This window comes from Anser cygnoides, chromosome 2 (assembly GCF_040182565.1).
Source record: "Anser cygnoides isolate HZ-2024a breed goose chromosome 2, Taihu_goose_T2T_genome, whole genome shotgun sequence".
Lineage (NCBI taxonomy): Eukaryota > Metazoa > Chordata > Aves > Anseriformes > Anatidae > Anser > Anser cygnoides.
Genome location: NC_089874.1, coordinates 129,760,056 through 129,788,028, shown reverse-complemented (window position 1 = coordinate 129,788,028; position 27,973 = coordinate 129,760,056). Strand labels below are relative to the sequence as shown.

General features: G+C 37.1%; 1 protein-coding gene across 1 annotated transcript in view; it reads right to left on the bottom strand.

Moving 5' to 3' along the window:
• Positions 1-1,169: 1,169 nt before the first annotated feature.
• Positions 1,170-27,973, bottom strand: part of KCNB2 (potassium voltage-gated channel subfamily B member 2) — a 195,948-nt gene continuing 169,144 nt past the window's right edge. The window contains exon 3 of the mRNA XM_048077005.2: positions 1,170-4,195. Coding sequence (XP_047932962.2) covers positions 2,033-4,195 — 2,163 coding nt within the window. The 3' untranslated portion in view covers positions 1,170-2,032. The remainder of the gene's footprint in view (positions 4,196-27,973) is intronic.

The window sequence follows — 27,973 nt, the reverse complement described above, 5'->3', positions numbered from 1 at the left end:
CAAAGCTTTTCAAACTTGCCTCTTTTCCATGTGGCAGGCTTGAGTGAGGTCTGTGGCATCAGCCCAGCTGTCTCAAGCAGAGGGCAATGTTGCAATAAAATGCTTGTTCTTTTACATTAAATGCACTAGGTGCTGATTTTTACTCATTTAAATGACAGAAAATGACACATGAGTAAAAAGTAGCCAAGTTCCACTACGGGAAGTAGAAGCCTGTAGTTTTCAACCACATCTTGGTTAGTCTAAAGTGCTTTTAAGGTTCCCATTCTTGTCTCAGTCTTTGCATGTTTATTGTTAGACTCCTGACCCGGAAGAAGCATTATCTCCCTTTTGTGCTTAGGGAAGTGAGAGGCTCAATCTCAGGCAACAGGCCCACGGAGGGAATTGATGCTCATCAGACTTAACTGCTGGACCCTCTGGCTGTGAGGCTGGACTTACTGCTCTTACAAAACTTACAGCTTTGTAAGAAATTGGTTGAGGGAGCATCCAAATTCAGCAGAAATCAGTTTCATAGGGCATGTATGTGTAGCTGCATACTTTTGCTTATGATTAGGATTTTAGGATTTAGGAAATACAAGCAATGTATAGTTATTTTATTATTATTATTATAGCACAGGAAGCTACTGGTGCTGGCTAAAAATTAATAGCTTTTTCAGACAGCGGTTAAGTTTGTACTTTGTCATGAAGGCTTTGGTTCAACATATTTTACAGAAAGGATACATAGCTGGAGAATGTCAGGGAAACCAAAGATGCTTTGGCAAGTGTCACTGGAACTATTGACATTTCCCTTTATAAGGAAAAGCCTATGCTCAGCTTTTGGAACAGTCATTGGAATATGGGTTGAGGCAAAGCTGGTGACTCAGGTGATACTTTCTGTCAGTTTAAGCTTGTCTCTTACGACCTTACCCCATGATGGCTTTAATAGCACTGCCATTACTGAAGTGTGGGCACTGATTTGGAGCTAGAAGGGAAGGAGAGCTGTCAAGAGTTCTCAAAGATCACATAGAAGCAAATATTTTTAAATCAAAGGAAAAAAGAACGTGGGTTATATTTCTGTTAAGACCAAATATACTAAGATGAGAACTTTTGAATATGTCTATATAGCCTTTGGCACAATTTATTGCCACAGAAATAATTCTATATTGTTTGTTTTTTCTTTTTTTTTTTTAAATTTAAAATGGAACTTTTTTTTTTCTTAGTTATGAAATGTTGGCAGTATTCTATAAAAGTATCAAATGCTTCAAGTTCTGGTCATTAAATCTTTGCTTTTCCTCATTGGATCATTAACTAAACTGACAAATGCAATAACAAAAATTATGCAAATTAAAAAAAAAAAAAAACACAAAAAAACCACTACAATTTACAGCACAGATAAACTAAAATACTGTAGTCCCTTAATTAACAGATATATCATGAGCTTTTTAACAGAAAGCAAGATATGTGAGATGCTTTAAGTAGAAGTTGCAATTTTGCAACATAAGTCTGTACAAAACCTCCAGGCAGCACGCTGTGAAGGAAGTACCTGTGTCCCAGGAAATTCTTTTTCCATAAATCCTTGTTAACAGTAGCTTTCCCCCCAACCCCAAACTATTTACACATATATGCATTTTGCAAGCTCGAAGCACCTTGTTTCACATCATTATGAATGCATGCATTGACATTTCATCCTTTCATGTGCAAATTCTAAAATTCGTTGTAATCAAGAAAACAAAAAAGTTAAAAGAGTTCAAAACCTGTCTACAATCATAAGTGAAAGGATCAAAAATGTCAGATGTTGCAGAACACTGGCTCCTAACAGAGCTCTCTTTATTTTATTCACTGTTCTTGAATCAATTTTTTTCCTTTTTTTTTTTTTGTTTTCAATTTGTTACAAAAAGCAGTCTTATTTTTTAATTAAACAGTATTTAAACTAAACAATTCTTCATGCCATGCAAAAATAACATTTTATGCACTTTTTGAGGCTTTCCATGTTTTAGTTCATAGGCATTACTAACTGTGGCTTAAGAAAAAGTATTTTTATTGCTCTTGTAACTAGTCACATGCTAGTTTCACGTGTGGGACAGTAACCAGTTTCTCCTGGACTTGAATGAATTTCTGGGGCAAATAAATGGTTTTCCATTTTGTGACCTTCTTGGTTACTGTCTTTTTTTACCTCACCCACAGCATGGTAAATGTCTTGAGTACAGTTGTGACTCATGCTTTTGGGTGAAGAGCTGACCTGTGGCTCCTCTGTTAAATGGTTGCCATCACTGTGTTTATCCCCACAGCAATTTGTCTTGATATCCTGTTGTTTCTCATGTTTTATACTGTGTAACTCCATAAACTCTTCTTCTTCTCCAGTGTCTATTTCGGTGAAGCTTCTCCTTTCTTTTGAAGGGAAAGTGAAAATTTTTTGTTTGGGAAACAGAGGGGATGATTTTTTGGAAGGTCCTTGACAAAGTCCTGATGTGTCAGCACCAAGTAAAGGTCGTTCACCTTGGGGTGAATTTTCTTCCAGGAGAATGGTGCTGATGTGCTGAGGGGTAGCCTGGGTAAAGTCTGCTCCTGCCATCACTGGCAGTGGCCTTGCAGTGCTAGGTGGCGTTTGTGGAGCACCACCTCTATTGTCTTTAAAATTAACCTTAAGGGATCTGGATTTTAATGGATTGCTACCTTTCAGAGAACTTTTTGGGCTTTCCATGGCAGTGTCAATATGTAAATGACCATGCAAAACAGCTTGGGATCCACTGCCATCACTGATAACAGCTCTGTCGATTGGATTATAGTCAAAGGTGATATCTGTTGGAGAAAACATTCTGTCTTTTGTGAATGGTATAAACTGAGAACTCCTTACTCTTTGGTTGTCTTCTGGGTTAACAGAATCAGTTGGGAATCTCATTTGCAAGTGAGAGCTAGGAAACAAAGAAAGAGGAGACCGCTCTGTTTCCGTGAAGTCAGTGGCACAGCTGGCAAAGCTGTCAATACTGGATGTGCTTCTCATGTCTGTTATGATGTCTGTAGGTCCAGGTGGCAACGGATCTCTCTGGCCTGTAACTTCTTCCATCTCTATTTCTTCTTCATACATGGGTGGCTTTGCTGACTGGTCTTGGTAACCAGCGTTCAGATTAGGCTGAGACTGGGTTTTAGTAATTTCGTTATATAACATTTCCAATTTCTGGGCACTGAGGTGCTGTGGGCTGGAGGATGTTGCAGCATTGTTTAATTGCTCATGGGAGTCTTGTTGACTAACTTCTTGGTATTTGTTCTCATAAGACTTGTTTGAGCTTGTTTCAGACATTGTCCTTCTGGCCCATTTCCACCGGCTTGGGGAAAGGTGGTTGTCATCGACTGTCTCCTTCGGGTTAGCTGCTTCTCCAGGCTTACTTGGATCTACTGCTACATCTATCATTTCCATACTGCGAGCAAAGGCATCTTTCAGGTTCATGGAGACAATGCTGCCATTTCTTTTAGCTCTCTCAAGTGCTTCTCTCCTCTTAATTGCCTTCTCCTGTCTTTTCTGCTCCTTGTAAAACTCTGAGAAATTGTTCACAATAATTGGTATGGGCAGGGCTATGACCAGCACTCCAGCAATACAGCAAAGTCCTCCAACTATTTTACCTAATAAAGTCTTAGGATAAATGTCGCCGTATCCTACAGTAGTCATAGTAATTGTTGCCCACCAGAATGATGCAGGAATACTGGTAAATTTTGTAGCATCCTCATCCTTTTCAGCAAAGAATACAAGACTTGAAAATATCATTATTCCCATGGCTAAAAATAATATCAACAAGCCCAATTCATTGTAACTCCGCCTGAGAGTAAAACCTAAAGATTGAAGGCCTGTTGAATGTCTGGCAAGTTTAAGAATCCTTAAGATCCTCATAATACGAAATATCTGAACCACACGTCTGACGTTTTGGAACTGCAGTACACTTTTATTGGACTCTGTGAGGAAAATGGTGACATAGTATGGCAAGATAGCCAGTAAGTCAATGACATTTAATGGGCCTTTGAAGAATTTCCACTTATTTGGTGAGGACAGAAAACGTAAAAGGTACTCCATGGTAAACCAAGCAATACACACAGCTTCAACGTGTGCTAGCTGAGGGTTGTCATTTGGCTGCCCAAATTCATCTATTTCTTGAAGCTCTGGCAGTGTGTTAAGAGACAAAGCAATAGTGGACAGTACGATGAACAGAATGGACACAATGGCCAAAATCTGTAAAACAAAATAAACAATGTTTTGGTTAGACTGATGCAAGTGTATTTGTCAGGATCTGTTTGTGTCAAATAAACTCAGAATGATGGAAGCTGTTTTGACTCCTGCATTCATTATTTGGTTTTAATGTTTTGATTTTTGCACAGAGAGAAAACATTAGAATCATCTAGACATGGTCAAAATCTGATTGTTTTACTGTCTTTGGTAAGCCAATTCATTTCAGAAAGGCAAGCCACATCTCATCTTACTATTTTTCAAATTACAAATGGAGGTAATACGTAGTGTTGCAAGTTATCAAGTGAAGAATATAAAGTTCCTATCAACGTGCAGAACATTAATCTATTAGTTTTCTGCATGAAGTGCAATTATGTAAAACTGTACCCAGTGCAGAGAAACGATTGGGTAATACAATGTGTGAGCTGTCAGTTTAGTACGTGCATACCTTCCTAGTCATGCCTTAATTTATGAGTCAAAAGCCAAAGCTAAGAAAACAAGAGGTATTGTTCAGGGGACTAGGCCTGTCTAATTGCAATGCCTGAGCAAATTTTAGGTGCTACAAGAGTTGAAGACATTGACTCTGAATTAGGTAGAGAGGTTTAATACATTAAAAAGTACACACTAGGATGAAAGTGAACCCAGTTTCTCATAATCATTAAAATATGGAAGTAGATGAATACTTTCTAATAATGCTTTGATTTCTGTTTCAGGAGTTGGGTTCTATGAAATATGTTATCATTCATTTTAATGAGGTTCAGGCACCTCATGCCTGATGCCCTGCCATGTTGCTCAGAATTGCTGGTCATTCTCATTTACAGAACCAATATTATGAAACCAGAAATAGATTTATCAGAGAACATAATGTTTCTTTTACAAAGTTTGCTTATTCATATTCAAGGTAATACAGACAACTTTGAGATGGTGTGCAAAGTGTTAAAGTGATGAGAAAGCTATTATAACAGTTTACTTGGGTAAAAATACATTATTGCTTTGGTTAGGAGTCCTAAGTAAATCCAAGCTTTCATTAAAAATACTGACATTATTTTATGTTTTAAGGCTCAGTTTAAGCTCATTCTTAAAAGCGTTTGCTTTCATTTCTCAGAAATGATGCTGTTAAATCCATTTGGTGATGTTTGGTGTACTTCCAAGGACACACTAGGTCTGATAAAATTGCTGTGATACCCAACCAGAGTGAGATGCAGCTGGGCAGAATACAGGTGTGATTAGTATAAGGGAAGCGATTGGCTGCAGCAGTGATAACAGTTCTAGAGATGGAAATGCCATCTCGTATCTGTGAGAAAAATAGCAGTAAGCCTGTTTCAGATGTGGCTTAATAAACATGAAGTCAGCTCTCTAAGCACAAACCAAAATTACTCATGAGGGTTCATATTTGGCATCATGTACTTATGTGCTGTATTTGTCCCTTTTCGGCTAAAAATAGTACAGAACAGGTAGCACCTTTCATATTTTGAAGTGTTTCAGAAAGATTTGCATTCCTCCCTTCCAGTGCTGCTTCTGCCATTTTTCTTTTGAGTTGTATTTATTAGGGGAATAAGATTCATTTATTCCTCCTGTCAGGTGAGTTGTGAATCAACTGTCTTCATTCTTCAAACAGCCCATCCAGAAGACATACTCTGGTTCATCTGTGCTGTTTAGGGGGTCATACATCCCTTTAAAGCTTCTGCTACCCACAACAGAAAAAGAGGCCAATCTTAGTAAAGAATTTGTTAACATGATAAATAAAATGAAGGCAATAACACTGCACACTTAGGCAGGGCTGAATGATGGAATTTGTGATGGCCTGTAGCCAGGGCAGAGGCAGACAAAAGGAAACACTATTGTGGAGCAACAACTGCCATCCAGACTGTGAAAGCTGGCTGTATCAGATTTCACTGTGAAAAGGTTTGAAGCTTAAATATAGTAGGTTCTCCACTTCACTGAAATTACTGTGAAATAAATAGTGCATGCTTGGGTTCTCTAACCTACTCAATAATATAATTATGCTTTCAAAATTCAAAGAACAAATAAACACATACTAAACATGGCACAGATCTGAATTGTTGAGCTTGCAGTTTCTGTCAGTCAAACTGATGGCTTCCTCATTTTGGCCTTCATCAACATGCTAATAATAGCATGGAAAAAAATGTTGTAGAATACAAGGACACAATTATTTGACATGCATTGTTCTTAGAAAATAAAATCATGAGAACATGGCTGTCCGATTGTCATCACATCAATTTTCATTAGGAAACACTGGTCTTTCAAAGTCTCTCATATGGAATTTATTTTATGCCTAGATATTCACCAGCATACAAAAGATCCTAGGAAAGAGGTGAGTCACTTTATAGCACCCCTTCTTTCACTGTGTGACAGTGTTAAAATTGCATACAAGACAGGTCATTTCATAGGTTTGAATATATAATCTGCATGTCCAGAGTTGCCACCCAGAGTATTTCATTCACAATAACTAGCTGTTTGTTCAAGCCACACGTTCAGATGGCGGCACCATGCGAATCTGTACTCTGCCAGCTCTTTTAATAAAATATACACAATAACAAGACTGAGATTTTTAGTGTTTTATATATATAGAATCCCAGAATGGTTTGGGTTGGAAGGGACCTTAAAGATCATATAGTTCCAAACCCCCTGCCATGGGCAGGGACACCTCCCACCAGACCAGGTTGCTCCAAGCCCCATCCAACCTGGTCTTGAACACCTCCAGGGATGGGGCATCCACAGCTTCTCTGGGCAACCTGTGCCAGGGCCTCACAGTAAAGAATTTCCTTCTTATAGCTAACCTAAACCTACCCTCTTTCAGTTTAAAGCCTTTCCCCCTTGTCCTATCTCTATACTCCTTGACAAAGAGTCCCCCTTCAGCTTTCCTGTAGGCCCCCTTTAGGTACTGAAGGTCAGTGTAAGGTCTCCCCAGAGCCTTCTCTTCTCCAGGCTGCACAACCCCAACTCCCTCAGCCTGTCTTCATAGGAGAGGTGCTCCAGCCCTCTGATCATCCTTGTGGCCCTCCTCTGGACTTGCTCAAAAGAGGTTGAAGTCCTTCTTATACTTGGAGCCCCAAACCTGAATGCAATACTCCGTGTGAAGTCTTACAAGACTGGAGTAGAGGGGGAGAATCATTCCCTTGATATCATCTGTATGAGTGTACCATTGGGGAAAAAATACAGCAAAGAAAAGTGTTTTGGTTTATTCTACTTCTAGAATCTCAAACTTTCATTTGTCTGAGACTTTGTTCTGTAATTAAAGTTCTGCATGATTCACACACAGCATGTTTTAATTATTGCAATTGATTACATTTTCCAAGTCATTAGACAAAGAGTGACAGAGGATCAGTAGAAAGAATAATAGCAACTATGAGAAGAAGAGGAAGTGATTCTCTTTTCTGAGTCTACATAAAGATCTACACTGCAGATCACATTTTGCCGGTAAATCCCCATTGAACAGATGTAGTTTATACCAACAGAAGCACTGAGTTTATAAGAAAGGTCTGCAGCAATCTGCTAGGCTAGCTATGCTGATACAGAAGAGTAAAAAAAAAAATAATCCTCTGACTGGATCTTTACTAGCAAAACTTCCTGTCTGCTGGGACATGTTTCTGGAACTGTGTTCTGGACTGAAATGCCTTGAAAATTCTTTGCACTTCAGGTAATCAATCCATGATCACAGCTTAGCAATATAATTCTTGACACGTTATTTTTAATTTGCACTTCAGAAAATAAACAGTATTCTGCTTAAGTAAGTTGTTCTGGTGGCTTATGTCATTTAGCTATGGCTCTACAAAAACACATCAAAAATTCAACTCTTATTAAACTTTAAAAATATTTCCTTATAAATTGCAAAAATTTCCAGAAGAAAGGACATGTTGAAAATCCTTCATTATGAGCCGAATATAAGGCATTTGAATCTACTGCTGATGAAATGAGTAAAACATCACTTAACAGGCTGCTCCAGATAATGTTGTTTCTCATTTTTGGGTATCATGGAGCGGTAGCAGTCTCCTGAAAATTTAGTGATTTTCCAGTATTAAATTGCGACTAAAACTCAGCTTTTTTTGTGTGCATCCATGCAATATACTTTCTCGTCTCATCACTCAGTATTGCAAGCACTGTGAGGATTTCTGCATAGAATGAGCATACAAACTGAGGCAGAAGATAAAGATAGTAATGGAACAGGCTTCAAATTGCTCCTTGTGGTTCCGCAACAACTAACACTCTGAAAAGGCTTCTGACATAATCAAGACACCAGTGCAATTGTTATATAAAGCAAAGAAAAAGTATACATTAAGTTCACACTTGGGGAAAATTAACTTCAGCCATATCTAACAGCCAATGCAGTATATCTGATGAATATAGATTTCTAACTGTAATTAAGTTAAAACAGTATTAGTAATGTTTCCTAAATTTTTGTTCCCAGGTAGGATCTAGTCCATTTAAGTAACAGATGACAATAAAGTTTCATTACTTTTCAGAATTCAGTTTGCATAGGCACTGAAGTTTATCAGGCCATTACATATTCTTCTCCTTCTGCCTCTAAATTTATGACATTATCTTCTTACAAAGTATTCTGGCAGTATCTTTAGCTCTGGCTTTAGAAAAGCAAAACAGACAAATAGTCATTGGTCAGCTCCTTAAAGACTTCTGATAAGCAAACAGTTATTTCTGGAGAACTAATCAAGTTTCCTGGGCACTTAGCTATAATTGCCTATATATTCTCAGAAGTATTTGCTCTTGGGATAAGTGTGTTTAGATCTCAATTTGGGCAGATAGATATATGAAGCTGGTTTAGGTTCTTCAGATAAATCTGTAGCCAGTAAACCATGCTGCATCTTGTACAAAAGTGTCCTTAGCCAGTCACAGAGCTTCCAGCTTGCCTTCAGCTTGACTCTACTCTCCACGAAACTTAAGGACATATCTAATTCTAGAAAGTGAAGTTCACTCTCTCACACACTCTCACACTCCTTCCATCTTTCCCCCTCTCTCTTTTAAAATTGTCTCAAGACTGTGGTGTTAAGTTTGTAGCTGAATGAAAAGTTTTGCTCAATAGAAACACTATCACTTATCTTGTACATCTGCCCACATCTGAGTGTGTCCTGTTCTTGGCACCTGAGATTATCCAACCAAGATGCTGACTGGAGCAGCAAAGACAGCGCTACACAATGAGCTGCCTTCCAGATATAAGCGTTATCATATGAGAAATTTCAAGGTGTGCGGACATCGGTCTGTAGATATTTAGGGGAAGGGGTTTTTATACTTTCTTCCAGCAGTGCAAAGCACAAATGCATTTATATGTTTGTATAAAATGGGTTAGTACAAGGATCTTTTACCACCTAACAGCAGCACTTGTCAGTACAGCACCATGGAGCTGCCTTCAGTAGCTGTCCTTGCTCTTTCTGGCTAGACACTGCAAAACAATGTCACGAGACAGCATCTTTGTCCCTGGTCTCATCACTGCCTCCCTTCACTGTGTCCCTGGGACTTCCCAGTTAAAAGCATCTTGCTTCTGGCCCGTGATTCTACATTATGCTGTTCTGCAGAGGGGATAGGGTTAGCTTATACCTGCTTGCTAGTACTTGTGAATTTTGCGCTCAAAATACAGACAGGTGTGACACAACTCACATTGTGACCAATCTGGCAGACTTAGTCTGTTAATTTGAATCTGAGGTTTCAACAGGACCCACTGAAAACGTTCAACAAAAAGGCAAGACATTTTGCTACCAATAACAGGATATGGCCGCTACTGGCTACTGCTCTTAATTGATAAAGGATCCTTGGCCAGGAGACATTAAAAAAAAAAAAAGATAACAGCAGGGAAAGGCCTGTTTGCATCTGGTCTAAATTGGAATGCTATGGAGATAAGGCAAACTTTAAGCATGCAAATTCCAACCAATCTTAATAGATCTGCAGCACTGAAAATTTTGTAAGAATAAATGTCTATGTTTGCAAATACTCCTTAAGTAATGGAAAAAATCATTGCTAATTACTAATATTAGACCTATATGCAAATTTAAGCTTATCTTAAAAGTAAATAAATAAGACATTAACTTTCATTTAGGTCAAGTACCATGACCTCAGCCCCTGCTTTATCATTATCAGAGCTGAGTTAGTACTTGCAATAGTGTAGACAGAATTTCATGGTACATGAATATACTATTCAAGAAAGAAGTTTATATCATTCTGTTATAAAGTCTCAAAACAGGTATCCTTTGTAGTTGTATTACAGTTATATTACAGTTATGTTTGTAGTTATGCAAAACATTACTACAAATGAAAATTTCCACTATTTATGCATATCTACCCTTTCAGAGTACCCCTTTCATCTCTTTCTACCTCTCTAGCATAACTTTCTACCTCTCTAGCATAAGTTGCAGATGCCAGGAACAGGTCTAACAGTCCACATAGACTACAGTGTTTAATTTTTGAAAAATAAGATGGAGGAGATGAGTATAATTTAACAGAACAACATGAATTTAATTCATCTTACAGTTCTATCACAATTGCCCTTTCAAGATAATGGCTCTGACAACATGTGTAATCACTGAACAGCTTCTCTCTGCTACCCATGATCTCTTTCCTTGATGACATTATTTAGAATTCTGACCTTTCATCTCCACTTTTCCCTGGACCATTATTATTAGTATTTTTTAAGAACTCCATCTGAATGTTCTACATTGATCTTTCAGGGATATTCATTAAGCCTGACATTAGCCTCTATGTGCGAAGACTTAAGCTTTTCGTGTTGTACTTTTCTGGGGACTAAGTGATGCACAGTCTTTCCTTTTGTCTCTTTGCATTGGGATGAATGTCACCTTAAAAGCTTAGGGTAGAAATGCTCATCTGGGAGGTTTTCACTGAAGATTTCTTGACTAGCTCCATACATACTCCCTATCACACCTTCAGGTATGAGAAGTGGCTACTATTTCACCAGTAGATGAGTAGCCACTCATCTGTCTGTAGCTCAGCCTGACAGAAACAAGTTCCCAATAAGCCAGTGAATTCAAGTACTTCTAGATGCTTATTCATGGTTCCATGAAGTTCAGTGGTGGCTCCACTTAAGTAGTCACTTCTTAAGTAGCGTGTGTTCAGGGACGTGCTGTCCTACAAAGACCGCCCAGACTAGGAACCAACATGTGTTGTAATGAAGCTGAGGGCAGGTAGTCAGAGGGACAGCCACTTCTGCAAAGTGGGGTTCTTCAGGTCCTTCAGGTCTCAGGAGTAGCTGTTTGCTGCATACCAATTTCAGTATGTATGGGAGACTAATGGTGATAGCACCATCATGATCGCAATGACGATAATAAGTCTAGCAGAAGGAAGAGTAACCAGTAGTTTTAGGTGAGATTTTACCGTTAGGTCATTGAAACCTCTTAGCACAGCTATATTTGAGGTAGGTATTTTAAAACTAGCTTATACTACTAGCTCAGGTCTACCTGAGCTGAAAGAATACTACTGCCCTGGCGTAACTTCTCCTTCAGAATTTCAGTCATGAAGCCTTTCTGTGTAACTGATATCCTTTCCTGCTTGAAAGCCCTGCATAAACTCATTTTTCTTTCCACGGTCTTACCATGTCCGCTGGTCTTCCACTTTGTGCTGAACTTTCCATTCCATAGACTAGTATTTGCCTTAGAAGACCTAGATCCTCAGAGAGGATAAATCTGCTTAGGAAATGTTCTCATGCTAGGCAGCCTGGTGTACTTCTGGTTTAAATTAACAGTAACAAAAATACATTTCTCCTGCATTCTGTCACATGTAAATTACTGCTTTTTGTATTAATGCTATTAAGATAACAGTAACAGAATATGTCTCTCCTGCACTCTGTGGTGGCCAAACTGCATTTACTTAAAGACTTAATTATTCTTTTAAGGAAGAAAGACTTTAGGGTTTGCACCACCTAGAATTTCAGCATCAAGATTTAGTAAAATGTGGCTTTGTCCACTTGATTGTGGCTGAATACAGAGGTCGTTTGGTATAAGGCAATCTTCCCATGGATAACATGGCAAAATGAGGGCCCAGGGAGTATAGAGTGAGTCTGTATGTATCTGAACATGGGGACCATTAAAGTTCACTAGAACACTAGTGGCATATTAGGTACATAGTAGAAAATCGAGTACAATACCCCTAAAATTTACAGGATATATTTACGTGGTGGTTTTACTCAGCTGGACAGCCGAGCTCCACCACAACCACTCTCTCACTCCCTTTCCTCAAAGGGGAGAAAATACAATGAAAAGGGCTCAGGGGTTGAGATAAGGACAGGGAGATCACTCAGCAATTGTTATCATGACCAAAACAGACTCAGCATAGGGAGATTAATGAAATGTATTACCTATTACTAGCAAGCTAGAGCAGTGAGAAAACAAACAAACAAACAAACAAAATCAAACTAAAACTACGTTCCCCCTATCTACCCTTTTCCACCTCCTCCCCTTGAGTGGCACAGGGGAACGGGGAATGGGGTCTGGAGCACCTCCTGCCCTCCTTCTGCACTGACCTTGGAGTCTCACTCCTCACTCTCCCAGCTGCTGTTGTGCAGCAGTTTATTTATTTATTTTTATTATTTTTTCCCCTTTTAAATATTCTCTAACAGAGGTGTAAACAGCATCTCTTATTATCTCGGCTCTGGCCAGCAGTGGGTTCCTTCGTATCTGACTGAAACTGGCCCTTATCTAACATGGGGCAGCTGCTAGACCCTTCTCACAGAGGCCACCCCTGCAGTCCCCTGCTACCAAAACCTTGCCAGGTAAACCCAATACAAGTTACTAAATATTGTGACAAAAGAGTGGTGACAGAGATCTTGGAGATCAGAGATTGTACTAGACAAAGGTACAAGCCAATGTATTGTGAGCATGACTGTTAGCTGGATCTTCAGTGGCAACACAGGCCCAAAGGAACCTTCTGTAAATAATCATGAGCATGACATGAGGATGATACTTGGGGAACCTGTTTGGCAAATATCATAGGCCTTAAGTAGTCACAGATGAAGGCTCTCTACACAGCCTGGGAAGATGCATATTTATTCAGTTATGAATGGAGACAACCCTGTATACTGTTTATTTAGCACAGTGCCACTCAGCATTTCATGGACTTGCTAACCTAGATTAAAAGCCATATTGAGTCAGTTCTAATATTGTTTTTGTAGAATAGCAAAAGGCCATCTGAGCTGGATGCTTGCAATCAATTATATCATGATAAATAGCAAATTGCCCACCACTTTTTAATGCAGAAGGAATAGCAGACCCAGAGTCAGTGGAAGTTAATAGGAATTGCTGCTGCTGCTTCTTTATGTAACTATTTATTTATTTCAGTAGGATTTGCATAAGTCCATGAATTTGTCAGTCATTATTGACAGCAGTGGATTTTGTACTAGCTCTTAATTATGATGCAACTATTTTAATCAATTCAGTCATTTAATATAGGTGAAAATGGAAAGAATATCTAACTAAAGTTTTATTTACTGTGGAATAGTGGAAGGGATTTACTCTGCATTACAGATAAGCACACAAAAATAACTTCAGGAGTCATATTAAAGGCTTTATGAAATAACTTCTGCAGAGCTTTTTGCTGGTTTCATTTGACCTTCCTAAATTTCCTTTAGGGTTTCATTTTCAAAAGCAAAGCAAAGCAAAGCAAAACAAAGCAAACCAACCCCCCACACTAACAAACCAAAGAGGCAGGATGCTGTGTGACTCCGCTCTCCATCCAGCACGGCGAGGTTGGCAGAGGAGCCGCGCGACGCGGGCAGGGCCGGGAGCTGTCCCCCGCTGTGGTGCTGAACGCGGGCAGCCGGCAAGAAAGGTTTGGGTTTAAGAGGGACCTTAAAGACCACCCAGTTCCAACCCCCTGCCATGGTCAGGGACCCCAACCACTAGATCAAGTTGCCCAAAGCCCCATCCAACCAGGCCTTGAACACCCCAGGGGATGGGGCATCCACAGCCTCTCTGGGCAACCTGTTCCAGTGCCCCACCACCCTCTGAGTGAAGAATTTCAAGGGTGAGCAAGGGTGAGCTATCGTGATGCACCCACATGCACTGCAGAACCATTTTATGCTATCACCTCAAATAGAGGAAAATATGGAAAATAAAACATGTACAAAGCTGATACTGGAAAAAAAAATACAAATAATGCTGGCACAACATTTCTCAGACAAAATACGATTGAAGTAGGCTGTGAAATGTCTCCAGAAGTAAGAAATGTCTTTTTACTACATGTTAATAAACAGGCTATTAATAACAGCTGGCAAAACTGTAATTGTTTTGCTTCAAACATGGTGGAGCTAAACAAACAGGGGCAATGAAAAATCAAACAAAAAGAATAGCTTAGCTCTAAGAACTTTTGGTATAAGCTGTTCAATCTCTATAATGGGTGGAATCCTCAGATCTGGTGTACAGATTTATTTTGATATTACTCACCTTGATATTAACATACATCTTAAAACAGAAAGTTGCATATAACTGTTTTCAGAAAGAGATACTATGAAAACCGAAAACTCATTTTCTTGCTTGTCACTGTTTGTATTTACCATTTAGTTTGAATGAAATTTTCTGCAGTTGAGACCTCAAATTATTAACCTGAAGTGTACACTCAAGTCTAATTTGCTGACAACCATGTTATGATTATTGCTAAACTATTCTCCTTCTATCATCTTTCTACCATTGTCTGAAACTGTCTTTTAGCAATTTAATACAGTGAGCAAGGATGACCTCCCACCTGAAGACTGCTGTTATCCATCAAAGAGATTTGGTAGTCAGCCTTATTTGAAATTATGACAGGCACAGAAGCCAGACATAATCTTTACTCACACTTTTAAAATAGTTTTTCTATCTTGGCTTCATGTCAACTTCTATATATATGTCAGAACTGCAGCTCTATACAAAACGTCTACATCAATCTATAGTTTTATATAAAGAGTATGCCAATATTTCCCCACACGTGTGGAATCAGAGAAATTGTTAGGGAAATGAATCCAGTGTGTTGCTTCCTTTTTTGCTATATAGTCATGTGTAGTTAAAGGCCTGCAAATCTTACCTATCTTCTACTTTTTTTTTTTTCCTAACTGTAAGGTGCTTCTCCTTTCTTTCTTTTCTACATAAACATTTTAGACTTCTACAGGAAATATACCCTATATGATACATCTTCTCATTAGAATAGAATAGAATAGAATAGAATAGAATAGAATAGAATAGAATAGAATAGAATAGAATAGAATAGAATAGAATAGAATAGAATAGAATAGAACAGAGCAGAGCAGAGCAGAACAGTATAGAATAGAAGAGTCCAGTTGGAAGGACCTGCAAAGATCATCTAGTCCAACTGCCTGACCTCTTCAGGGCTAAGCTCATGTTTATGACATTAAAAATATTATCTATAGCTTCAACAGAAATATAGAAATCTTTCATATCATCATATCACATCATATCATATCACATCACATCATATCATATCATATCATATCATATCATATCATATCATATCATATCATATCATATCATATCATATCATATCATATCATATCATATCATATCATATCATATCATATCATATCATATCATATCAATCTTTGAGGATGCTATCACATTCTAGCACACGTTGCTTTATTAGTTACATATATTTCATGCCTCTAAGACTTTGCCCATAACAATGGGGACTATGGACTTATATTAATTAAACAAACAAACAAACAAACAAATAAATAAATAAAGTGGAAGACAATAGACAGACCTGTTTATCAGCCTTTCATATTTGCATTTCCTGGACAGAATAAATTCTATCTTATTGGGAGAAATTGCCATATATATGTTTTCCATTCACAACCCAAAGGACTTAATTCACTGTGGGATTTTCAGCTCTCTGAATTAATACAGTTTGCTATAAATATATCTAAAAAGAACACTGTTTTAACTTAAGAGTCAGGTCCTGATATATAATATTTTTATTTTATCTTTTTATAAATCTTCAAAGAATATTCTACTGCAGATAATTGATATCCTTTCAGTACGTTTTATTAAGATATATTTAATATGCTTTAATTTGTTTTACAGTATGTTTCTAAGTATACAACAATCTTACCAAAGCATACTGATATCACAGTCATCAAATAATGTGATTACTTGATAATTCCTTCCTAACTTCCCTATGAAAGAAGGAACTTCTTAACTGTTCAATCTCACTGACATTTGAAAGTTTTTTTTTTTTTTTTCTCCTGTCTCTGGTTCACTGCATTATGATCTTCATTAAGTTTTAAAGTCTAGAATCTATTTTCTTAAATAAAACCCTAAAAGTTAAATACATTATTAAGGAAAATTAGAAAGAGATGAGAAACTATGCATCAGCTTAAATGAGATTCTAGTCTTAATCCAACCATTAAAGAAAAAAAATTGATTTGGTCAGATGTAGATGCACTGTAAAAATTTCCCACCACATTCAGCACCAGAAAAACACATTACTGGGAAGCAAAACTGACCACTTGGAAAACTGGAGAATAAACCAAGCAGTTAGTAAAGCCAAAGTGTTATGTAAACTTAAAGTAAAAGGTAGCATTCAGAGCATTCTGCACTTCAGACTGAGGTGGAACATAGTCCTGTTTAGACTAGTTCTAAACAAACCATCAAGAACAGCAAAAACAGTGAAGTTGTCACAGAACAGAATTTGTGTTTCTTGCATAAAATATTAAGCAGCTTAAGTATCAGCATCATCAGAAATCAGATGGCAAACTTGAGTGAGTGCTGTTGGAGTAACATTACAACACAAAGCAGTCTGCTGAATACATTCATGGAACTCAATCTCTGATTTTCCCTACCACAAATCATTTAAGGAACCTGGATGGTGGATCTTTTGTAACTTTTTTGCATTATTCTTGTTGCTCTTTGAAAGGATGTAACTCAGGAAGCATGGGTTTTACCACTGTTAAGTAAAATGGCACTCTGAAGCTTTAAGCACCTTGGTGGAAATAGGATACTTAAAATAAGGCCTAAGCCAGCCACAGATTCAGAGAGCCTCTGAAGGCGCAGTAAATATTTGATGACCCTATCAAATAATGTAAATGAGTTATAATCAGATCTAATTGCTGATAATTGGTAGTGAATTTAGTGTTTATTGTCTTCTAATCATTCAACTTCAGCAGCTACTGGAATTCCAAACATTTAGGAAAAGATGCAGTCAGAATCTTTACAAGTTCATGCAGAGTTTAGCCAACCTTTATTTCAAATGAGGAGCTTGACATCGCTGTGCTGCTTTGGTCTTCTTTTTAACCATGGAGACACAGTCCTGGTAGAGCTATCATGAGAAGACTGATGGGATGAATCTGGGAACAGGGCTTACGTATTTTGAGTAGAATTCCTTGCCCTCTTTTTCAAGTTTGTCATTGATGTGGTTAAGAACATTTAAAGCTGTGCTGCCAAGAGTTTCATCTCCCACTGTGGCTACACAGACAAGATGTGCAAAGATAGGCGTAGATTAAGAACAGTTCTTTGTCTGAGTTAGACATTAAGCAAAGGGCTAAGTATTCCAGCCTCAGGAAAGATTTACAAAGCCATGCCAAGATAGCCATTACAGCAAACAGGACGACAGATAGGGATGGTAGAGCCTGACACCCCAGGTGACATATGATAGCACAAGAGGGACTGAATTATGCCCTAAACTGTTCAGATTCTTCCTCTATATAGTCTGAATTTAACTGAAGCTGCAGAAAGTTAGTATGAAGTCATAATTATGCATTTGTGATTCTTTTGTAGGGTATGTACAGTCTTTATTGGATAATCATGCTCTATTCCTACATGAACCAACATTCTGATTTTGCTCATTGTATGATTATGTTTTAAATTAGAAAATTTATTTAAGCCATTTGGAACATGGTATTTTGCAAATGTATAATAAACATTCCCCAGGTAAAATGACCTAGAGGAGGGATAAAATGCAAAGGTTGGTTCTAGGACTAACCATTTTCAAGCCTTTATTAAGATGTATCCTGATGTATCCTGTAACACATTCGCAGAGTACCAATGCTCTTTAAACAAATATATAGAAGTCCTCACATCATGTTTTGAAAGGTGAAGTGGTAATGTTATCAAGATCTGATTCACAGAATATATTATCTATTATTAAAGTATTATTATAAGGTACTGCTCATGCTGCTGTGAACTCAGACTAACTACATACTAGCTAGAAAAATGCCTACAAGTTACATGAACATGTTTAGGGCCATAATTTAGACACAGATTTTAGTAGGCATAATCTGGGCAGGTGCTGAATAGGGTGTTCTCGGAATGTCCATTTTCTCCTAAGAAGTAAGCCAGAAGCTGGCTGAATATTCATTGTTCTGCAGAGAAGGCAAGTTTTGTCTGGTTTCTTACAAACCTCTATTAGGCTTCGAACACTCATATTCTACCTGTGCCATAGAGCCTGGTTGAGTTCTCAGGAAATCAAAGGAAATTTTGCCATTTCCTTCAACCAGAATTTTTACACAAGTGGAATTTGAATACCTTGGTAAGAGTTATTTGGAATGTGCTGATCCCCAAGGGAAGAAGGCTGCCTATTTAAAGGAAAACATATTTTGGACATCAGTAGTGGAGTGAGGAAGCAAAGGAAGTCTGACAAGCCTTAATCTAGTATTTCACAAAAGGTATTTTGGTGTTTTTCCTATTTTGTGTTTTAGCCAGTAGATGTCTCTGTTTTATCATGCAGCTATTGACAAGGACACAGTATTCCTGTTGTCACAACATATATTTAGTAAAAACCATCTTTTCCCCATGGAATGAATATAGATGAATGTAAAAATATTTATTTAATGCTTTTGGCATAGCTTGCTGATTTTCTGACCAACCAAAGCCCCTGGAAGCTTAGGCAAGAGCTCTGGCTGCTAAGCAACTTCGAAAATCATCCTTATGGAAATGTCCCATAGGATTTTAAAAGGACAAAAGAGGAATTGATGGGATTATATGGACATTCATCTAAAAAATTAATAACTTTATTACAGCATTCGTTATCAAATGGGAAGGCTCTCTGAAGCAGCTTACAGAACAGTATGGAGTACTCCATTTCTACTCAATGCCTCAGGAAAATTCCAAGATGAATTATCTCCTCTGCTTCATGAATGTGTAAGATAATATTATTTCAGTATCTGTAACTATCAAGAATAATAATGTAGATGATTTGAAACATTCACACACAAACTGAATATCAGGGATGCAATTCTATTCAGATATTTGTGCTTTCCTCATCATCTGAGTAACGTTTAAGATATACATATATAGTTATTTTAAAGTCTTTACAGAATAGATCACCAGCTTTAAAAATATATTTATTTAATTTTAATAGATATAGATATTTTAATTAGATATAATTTCAGAAAGTATTGCTTCTTGAATTTCAGCAATTTTCTGAGAATGTGATAGGTTTCTTTTAATTTTAATTTTACTATTTTTAATTTTTATTTTTATTTTTATTTTTAGCTTTAACCTTATTGTCCTATGGCAATAGTTCATAAATTCAATATCAGTTTCTTGGTTTTATTTTCCAGGGTATTTTTACATTTGATGTCCTGGATTAACTCAGCAGAGAGAAAAAAATCTCAAGACGGGGTCTGCACTGAGCTCTGAACTGCATCAGAGGTTTTTGTTTGCAGGTTGCTCCATCCTGGTCAGGTGTTCCCTTGACTGAAATTCCCCTAGAAGCTGTTGGGATTTGTGATTATGCCTCATACTAATTATCTTGCATACGTATATTACCCTGGAGGAGAAAAAAATGTTGCTTAGTTTAGGTGGTAGATGTTCCCACACAAACCAAGACCTTCTCTGCAGCTGGGGGAGTGCTGCATCAAGGAAATACATGCGTTACAGAGTTCTCCCGCATGTTCACACTTTCACACACTGTGGCTGTTTCTTCACCTGTTAAGTGGAGCCACGGGTGAGCTAGTTTTCAGTCCACATTTATACTCTGAATGCACTGGGATGAAAGCTGTGGAAGGCCAGTCTCTAAATGTCATTAGTCCTGTGCCACTGGTTCCGCCTCCTCACAGTGTGGCCATTTCAGGGAGTCAAGCAGAACATGAAGTGGTAGAAAGAAATATGAGGTCTTAACCTGAAATGAGTTACTGTTAGAAACCAGTGTTCCCCAAATGTAGGGACAATACGGAGCTGATTGCAGAAGGGGAAATAAGTGATGAATAGCAGGAAAAGAAGGACCCAAATGTCTGCTGAATCTTCCTGATTGTCAAACTGACTTCCAGGCCACAGAAACCCCAGAGGTTTCCATGGCTGCATGTATACAGCAGAGTTTCTACAGTTCACTCAAACTTAAGAAATAAACCTGAAAATAAATTTGTCAGGTATTAACTGTTACAATACAACTATTTGCAGCATGGCTATGGACAATAAAAGTCACCGTCAAAGAACCCTTGAGCAGGTCACAAATACATAATACTCTAGCTGTTCCCTAGGAAATAACTTTCCTAGGTGACAATTTCATAATACATATATATTTTTTTCTTTTTACTGCCAGCACCTGGCAATTTATGATAAAGACTTGGAATGGAGGCTTTGGGGTATTTACAACTGCTTGTATCTACACAGAAATTATGCAGAGGCCTATTTCCACTTCCTGAAAGCCATGTAACAAAGACTACCACCAACAAAAAATCAAGAATTTACTGTAAGGGCAATAATACTCTACATTTTGCACTGTCTTTATGATACGGGGTAGCATTGCATGAGGAAGTTATAAAGACAAAAAATTGCGCTATTATTTCATCAGAAGTTCTAATTAAAACAAAGTAATTTTTTCTTATTTATTTATTTACTTACTTACTTATTTTTACTGTGGAGTATATATAACAAAACCTTGTGACTTCTAGTAGTTTATAGAGACTCATGTCAGTACTTGAAAAGGACAGTATAATTCAGGTAGCAGTAAATTACACCTGGAATAAACAGGATCCACTGTGTATAAAAAAAAAATGTAACATATTGTACGTGATGTTATGTATGATATCTCTTAGATGCAAACATACACCTACGTTCTTTCAAAAGGATTATTTACTATTGATCTTGTGGATTGAAATTGCTTCTGCTTTACTGTGGGTCCTTCCTGTCCAACTATTTTTTTATAAAAAATGTAATGAGAAACATATTTTTTAACAGGAAAATACGTTTTTTACTATACCTGTAAGCAAATAGACATTGATATATTTCATTGCTATTAATAGAAATGTGGCAACGGCACCATGGCTGTGGTTTGCATTTTGCAAAATGATTTATCTTGTAGTCATGGAAGTACATACACCTATAATTGTCCCGTGCTCCTCTGAAGGTTTAGAATTGGGAAGGAGGTGATTTGTTGCCTTCAGTACAATGTTTGACATTATGACAGAAAAGTTGATGTTAGTCTGAAAGCAAATAAGTGCCAATACTGCCTTTGCTGTCATACAAGATGCAGAAATTCATGTGATGGGGCGATTACAAAGTCAAAGCATAGGAATAATGAGATGCTCTTCAAAATTTGGGATCTTGATTGTGAAATGAATTTTTCAGCATCTAAGAAAACATTCCTCATCTTTGAGCTCTTGCTTATCTCACCTCTAACAGATCCCACAATATCTCAACTTCTGTCTTAATGGTAATATTTCAAAAGCAATCTCTTTTCAAAAGCAACATGGGAATATGGGTTTTTATTAATTTACAGTGACTTGGGGAAATATACCATCCTCCATTAGCCCTAGCATCACAGCCTGAGGATACTATACGTTCAAATAACTACCTCCCTGTTTCGTTTTGAGGTCTTAGGTCACTTCCAGGCTCTTTCTGGAGGCAGGTAATCACTTCCCTCTGAAATGAAGCCAATTTTCTGAATAATATACCCAAAAAGAGCAGTATGAACAAAACATTGAAGTCTAAAAGCAGGAACAAGGACCTTTAGACTAAATTTGCTCATGACATCCATCCCTGCACAGAGCTCTTTTGCTGTAGATGCCCCTACTGGCACCTCTAAAATGGAGGTACTCTTTCAGGGGATGAGGTTGTCTATATGCTCATGCTAAGCCAGGACAGACATTTTCATCACTGTCAATAACACGTTTTCAAATGTACATGTTATAGCTAGAATCTGGCACTGTATCTGATTTATAAGAGAAAGTACTCATATAGTAACTGTGTGATGTTACTGTGCATATTTAATGCATCTGTTGGGGGAAGCATACTATATGTAACTCAACAAGATAAAAAGCAATTTCTGTGGATTTTTATCAGCAGGAGGCTTGTTTCAGAGCAGCATGATTTGGGTAAGAAATTCCCCTAAAGGCATGAGAAATCGTAAAACAGGAATGCAGTTTCCAAATCTCTCTCCATGGAAATCAGAGATCCAAACAGTAAAATGGTGCCAAGCAGAGAAAGCGAGTAACAGATGCACTTCCATTTCCTCATCCTTCCACTTACAGTTAGTCTTGCAATATGGTGAACATCAATGTTAACATGGAAACACGCAAACTAAATCACAGTAAAAGTGTTAAGCATAAACAACATCAGTAGGGTCACTAGCAGCACACTGAATCTGAAAGCTGGGTTGAAAGGGATTAGGTATTTTCCTTCACATCAAAAGAAAGCATGTCTCCTCTAAAATATCCTATCAGCCAGAAAAAGACACAGTTCCCTCCCCAACAGAAAGCACTGTTCTTTTATTAAAATTAATATAGTTTCTAACTCTGAGGCTGAAAAGAAAAGCAATATTTATTTTGGAATTTCCAATTGCTTTTGAACTTGACAAATGAGTTAAATTATTTGCTTATCAGATTTAGTTTAAGAATGAATTGTATATTTTTTTCCATAGGGTGTTACTTTTGATAAAGAGTTTCATCAATTTTCCATTAATGTGTAAGTCAGTCTTGGTAATAATTACTAAAGCAGCAGCATCATATTAACCTCCTTGTACCAGAAGTTGGGATTAACATATTATTACTTAAGCAACGTGGTCCATTGGTGACAAGAGATTAACCTGTAGAATGCTGTTCCAGCTGTGAATGAATCTACTGCACCTGGTCCTTTATATTTTAAGTAGTGCACAAATCCTTATCCAGATCCACAGAACAGAGCTGGAATATGCTTGCTAACATCATGAGCCAAAGGCCCGAGTAAACCAGGTATCAGGGATCCAAAATGCTACTTCAGTTTTCTGTATCTTAAACCAGCTCAAAAGACTGAACCTTCAGCTGTTTCTTAAGTTTTCTCTTTGTGCACTCGCTACAATATTTACTTTTTTTTTTTTTTTGTATGAGATGGTAAATTTTAAGTTCTTTTGATTCATTGAAGCATAGAAATTAGAGATAGGTAAGACCTATGAAGGCACAGAGACCAATGCTCTGATAACATCACAGAAATTAATTTGCCTTTTGCTGTCTGACAATGCCGGAATTGACAATATATCTAAAACAACAATATATTTTTGTAGCTGTAACATTATCACTTTAATATGTTTATTTTTTGATCAATAATTTATTCACCAAGATATGCTTTGAAATCTGATGACCACAGTAACCCCAGCTGTAACAGTCTCATTGCTTTAAGCTAAAATCTTCTAAAAAAGGTTTAAAAAATGGCTTGGTAGAGTTATGGTGGCCAGTAGTCCATTTTTAAATTCAGTGACTGAAACAGCTTCTGTCTGGTTTAAATAGCTATATTTTTATTTATTTATTTTTAATTGAAGTAGTATCTAGACATTGCAAGCTAGAAAAGAAGCAGCAAATACATAGGCAGAGACAGCTTATAGAAAATATTGACTTTATTTTATTTTATTTTATTTTATTTTGTTTTATTTTATTTTATTTTATTTTATTTTATTTTATTTTATGTAACATGTCAGGAGTATCATGGGAATAAATTTGTGAAAATAATTTGTTGTTCTGCATAATTATTACCTTAAGCTTTGATGGCCCATGAGTTACCAGAACTTAGAGTTAGGTCCTGAAATTGAAAACTAGATGTCAAGAGGTAGCCTTTCTAGGTACAAGCTGTTTAATTTTTGAGAGAATCAAATGCAAAGTGCTCCTGGTGGAGGGCCATGGAATATGTCTACTGTCTCATTTTTCCTAGCTATAAATTTCCAAATATAAAACTTCTACTTAAAATGTCCTGTGTAATAGCTCCCAACTTTGTATTGGTCTTATGAGGATTGATTAATTCTGTTTGGCATTCAGTAAACTTTCAGAGATCAATTCCCATTTAAATCAGAGAACCTACACACCTTCTAGAACCTTATCCACTCTCTTTCTTACACAATAATAAAAGATGGGGTGTTACTGTTAATGTCCTGCCATGCAAGCACTGAAGGGTGTGTTGGCCACAGTCTAAGTCTCTGCATTGTTGCTATCAGTTTTTGAACGGTTTGGGAAATGATACCACACTGGACCAACTATTAGCATTAGCCACAACTCCACCATCTCTCTAAAGCAGTGGTTCACATGACATGATTTTGTAGCATTGGATAATCTCTTTTCTTTATAACTTATTATTTACTACTATTCACATTACATTGCAGGGAGAATGTAATTCACTTTAAATTGGACTCTTTACAGACAATTGGCAGACTCTACTCTTGTCTGGGTCTAAATTAAGCCTGATACAGAATGAACACAATTAAAAAAAAAAAAAAAAGAAAGAAAGAAAGATAGAAAGATGGGAACACTACCCTTACTGGTCAAAGCTTAATAACACATATTATATACTTTGTATGGTTTTCATATGAGTGCCTTTAGATGGAATGAGTTCCTTTATGAGTTCTGAGCACTATGTAACGTTAAGTGCTCATGGTTAAAAAATACAATTATTTTCTGTGATCATTATATTTACATATGATTTATATACGCCAGGCCTCTTTGTAATCATAAGAAAGGTAAAAGTGCTCTTAGATTAAATGAGGTTATTACATTAATAAGAATTTTCACTTCATCACAGTGAATTAGAGTCCCCAAATACAAGGAAAAGGCTTTAGATGGGTAAACACTGGTCCAGAGTTTCCTAAGATCGGCTAGTAAGGATGCATTATGTTAATTCTGTTCACTTTCTCCCACACCTCTGACAAACAACAGATAACATTTCCAACAACTGTTTGACTGTTCATTCCTTCCCTTGTGAAAGGCACTTGTTTGCAGAAGTTCTGCTGAAAACATGAAAACATGAATAATGTATTTATTTTAGGCATCTTCCATGGGAGAAAGAAGCTGTAAGTATCCCATGTACTGGAGAACTTTGCATTCAGAAGAGAAGCCTATTAACAAGCTGGAAATTATCATTTTCCTCTGCTCCCCAGTAGCCTGCCAAGCTGGAAGACTGACAGTAACAGTTATTCTCACTGGACCATCTTTTCACTACATTTTTTTAGATCTTTAAAATTCCAATTTACAAATGTATAAGTTTCCCCTTCAGAAATCTGTATGAAAAGATAATTTTTATAACATGCATTTGTGTGGGGGTATCTATCTTAACTACAGCATCTACAAAAGCAGAAACCTTAATGACCTTAATGGAATCAGGAAAGGAACTTCTGAATCCTTTCAATACAAATGCCTTATTAATGACTTCTGCAGTTGATTTGCAGAAATCTGAATTGAAACGTGAGAATAGCTGATCTTATGCTGATAGACAAGAAGTCAAATATCTATAGGGGCACATATGTTACTGCTGAAAGCTTAAGCAATTGCTTGCATGCATGATTATTTATAGTGTTGAACAGTGAACCGAGGGTATTGGTTTCTGATCCATATCTCAGATATATAAAGCGAACTGAATGCCAAACAGATGTTCATGAAGCTTGTCTGGTTGACAGATGCCATTTGAATAAACTTTATTAAATATTAATGGCCACTTAAGAGGATTTCCTCTGCTATTTTTTCTGTGGAACATTTATCAAATCCCAAGTGATCTGGGTTGCACTGTGGTTCATGAAATATGCCTATACTGCTTCAAGGTCATGGCTCAGGCCCTTACACGAAGAACCTTCTTCTTTCTAAATCTCCACAGCTGTGGAAGTGAACCTATCACCTGGAGCCGGAAGACTCCCAAATAGCTGTGGAACAGGGAGTACTGGTTGTAAGAATCAAGACTTCATGTTCAACATAAAACCTGCTCCAGACCATTAGAGGTACCAGCTAGATCAAAAGTTTGAGTTCATGCATTATTGGGGCTGGTTTCTCTTTACATATTTTTAGGGATGATTATCCTACTTTAACAATGGTTTCTTGGATGCAAGGACATGCTGCAAGGTTATGAATAAAACAACAATAAAAATGTTATGCGTAGTTTATGATTAGAAGTATGTAATATAACTTTTGCTTAAAATGGTCTAGGGCTTCTTAAAACTTAGAATGCTTGATTGCCATGAATGTTATGATGAATTCTGAGTGCCTGGGAAGCCCACAACTTTCTTTTGAACAGATATATGACTAGGAACTGCTACTGTTGCTCCTAGCATCACCACAGAAATGATACATGAAAAAAAATAAAGTTGGGGACTTCTAAAAACCTTTGTATTTTTTAACACACAAAACAATGCAGTTCAGAACAAAGGGCAGCATCTTTTCAGGATACATGAAAAAGGCTAAGCACTGTAAGAGCAGGAACTTTACATATAATGAGCCACTTCTCATGCCATATTTTGTGGTAGCCTCTAGTAACAGTCAAATACATTCCCTCAGAGTGAGCTTAAATTTAAGACATCTTCTTACAAGTGTGTTAATATTTTGCAGTGGTAGGGAGCATTTGAATCACAAGCAAGAGGTTGAGACTATATGAATTACCATTTCAACTCTGTCTTACAAAGATTACATTCCAGATCTCCACAGCTGTTCATATATTCATGTATTGTACAGATGAGGGGGACAAAGATATCCACTCAGACTACTTACCTCTTGCTGTCTTTTAGATACTTAGAGTAATCTAAAATGTACAAAATGTACATCTAAAACATCAGAACATTGTCTCAAGATTACAGATTCTGCAGCAGTCACCAAATCTCAGATTTACACAAAACTGCCATTTACAAATCCCTAGATTTCATGAGAGCAGCAGATGGTGAAAATACATTTCTCTTCTACGCAGTGGGATGAATTCTTTTTGCCCTCCTCATAAGTATCCTTCCAGTATAATTCTAACTTATCTTCAAAAGCCAAAACTGGTTATAAGTTTTTTTTTTTCTCCTCCATTTCATTTTGTTTTATTTTTGAAGCAGAGAACAAGTAAGGCTTATCTTCACCTATATTTCAAGTGCAGCACCTGTCAGCATTCTTGTACATATTATAAATATACATATAAACACACATACACATGCACCCACATATATACCTGTGTATGTACACTTCTACTGAGAGAAAGCCTTGTTAAAGATTTTCAAATCTAAAAGACAAAGGCTTAATTTAGGAACATTTAGAGTTTTGGGCTACATTGCTGGCATGGTGCTAAATGCAATTTACTAAGCCCTTTATGCAATGCTTTATTATACAAAAAATTGCAGATGTGCCAAAAGTAACAAAGCGGATTGGTTTGGAAGATTTAGTGAATTTATGTCAGCTCTAAAAGCCTGATTCAAACATATTCCTGGAGCTTAATTCAGTTTGTTAGTGCTTTTTAAAGTAATTAAGAGCAGAAAGTTAGCAGACATTCAAACTAGGCTGGAAATACAGTTGGAAAATACAGTTTTGCTACGTTTTTTTTCTTCATTGTGTTATGTTGGTTTCCTTTCTTTTTTACTGTATACTGCTTTGCCAAAGTACATCTGCTAGTACTGCTCAGACTTGCACTT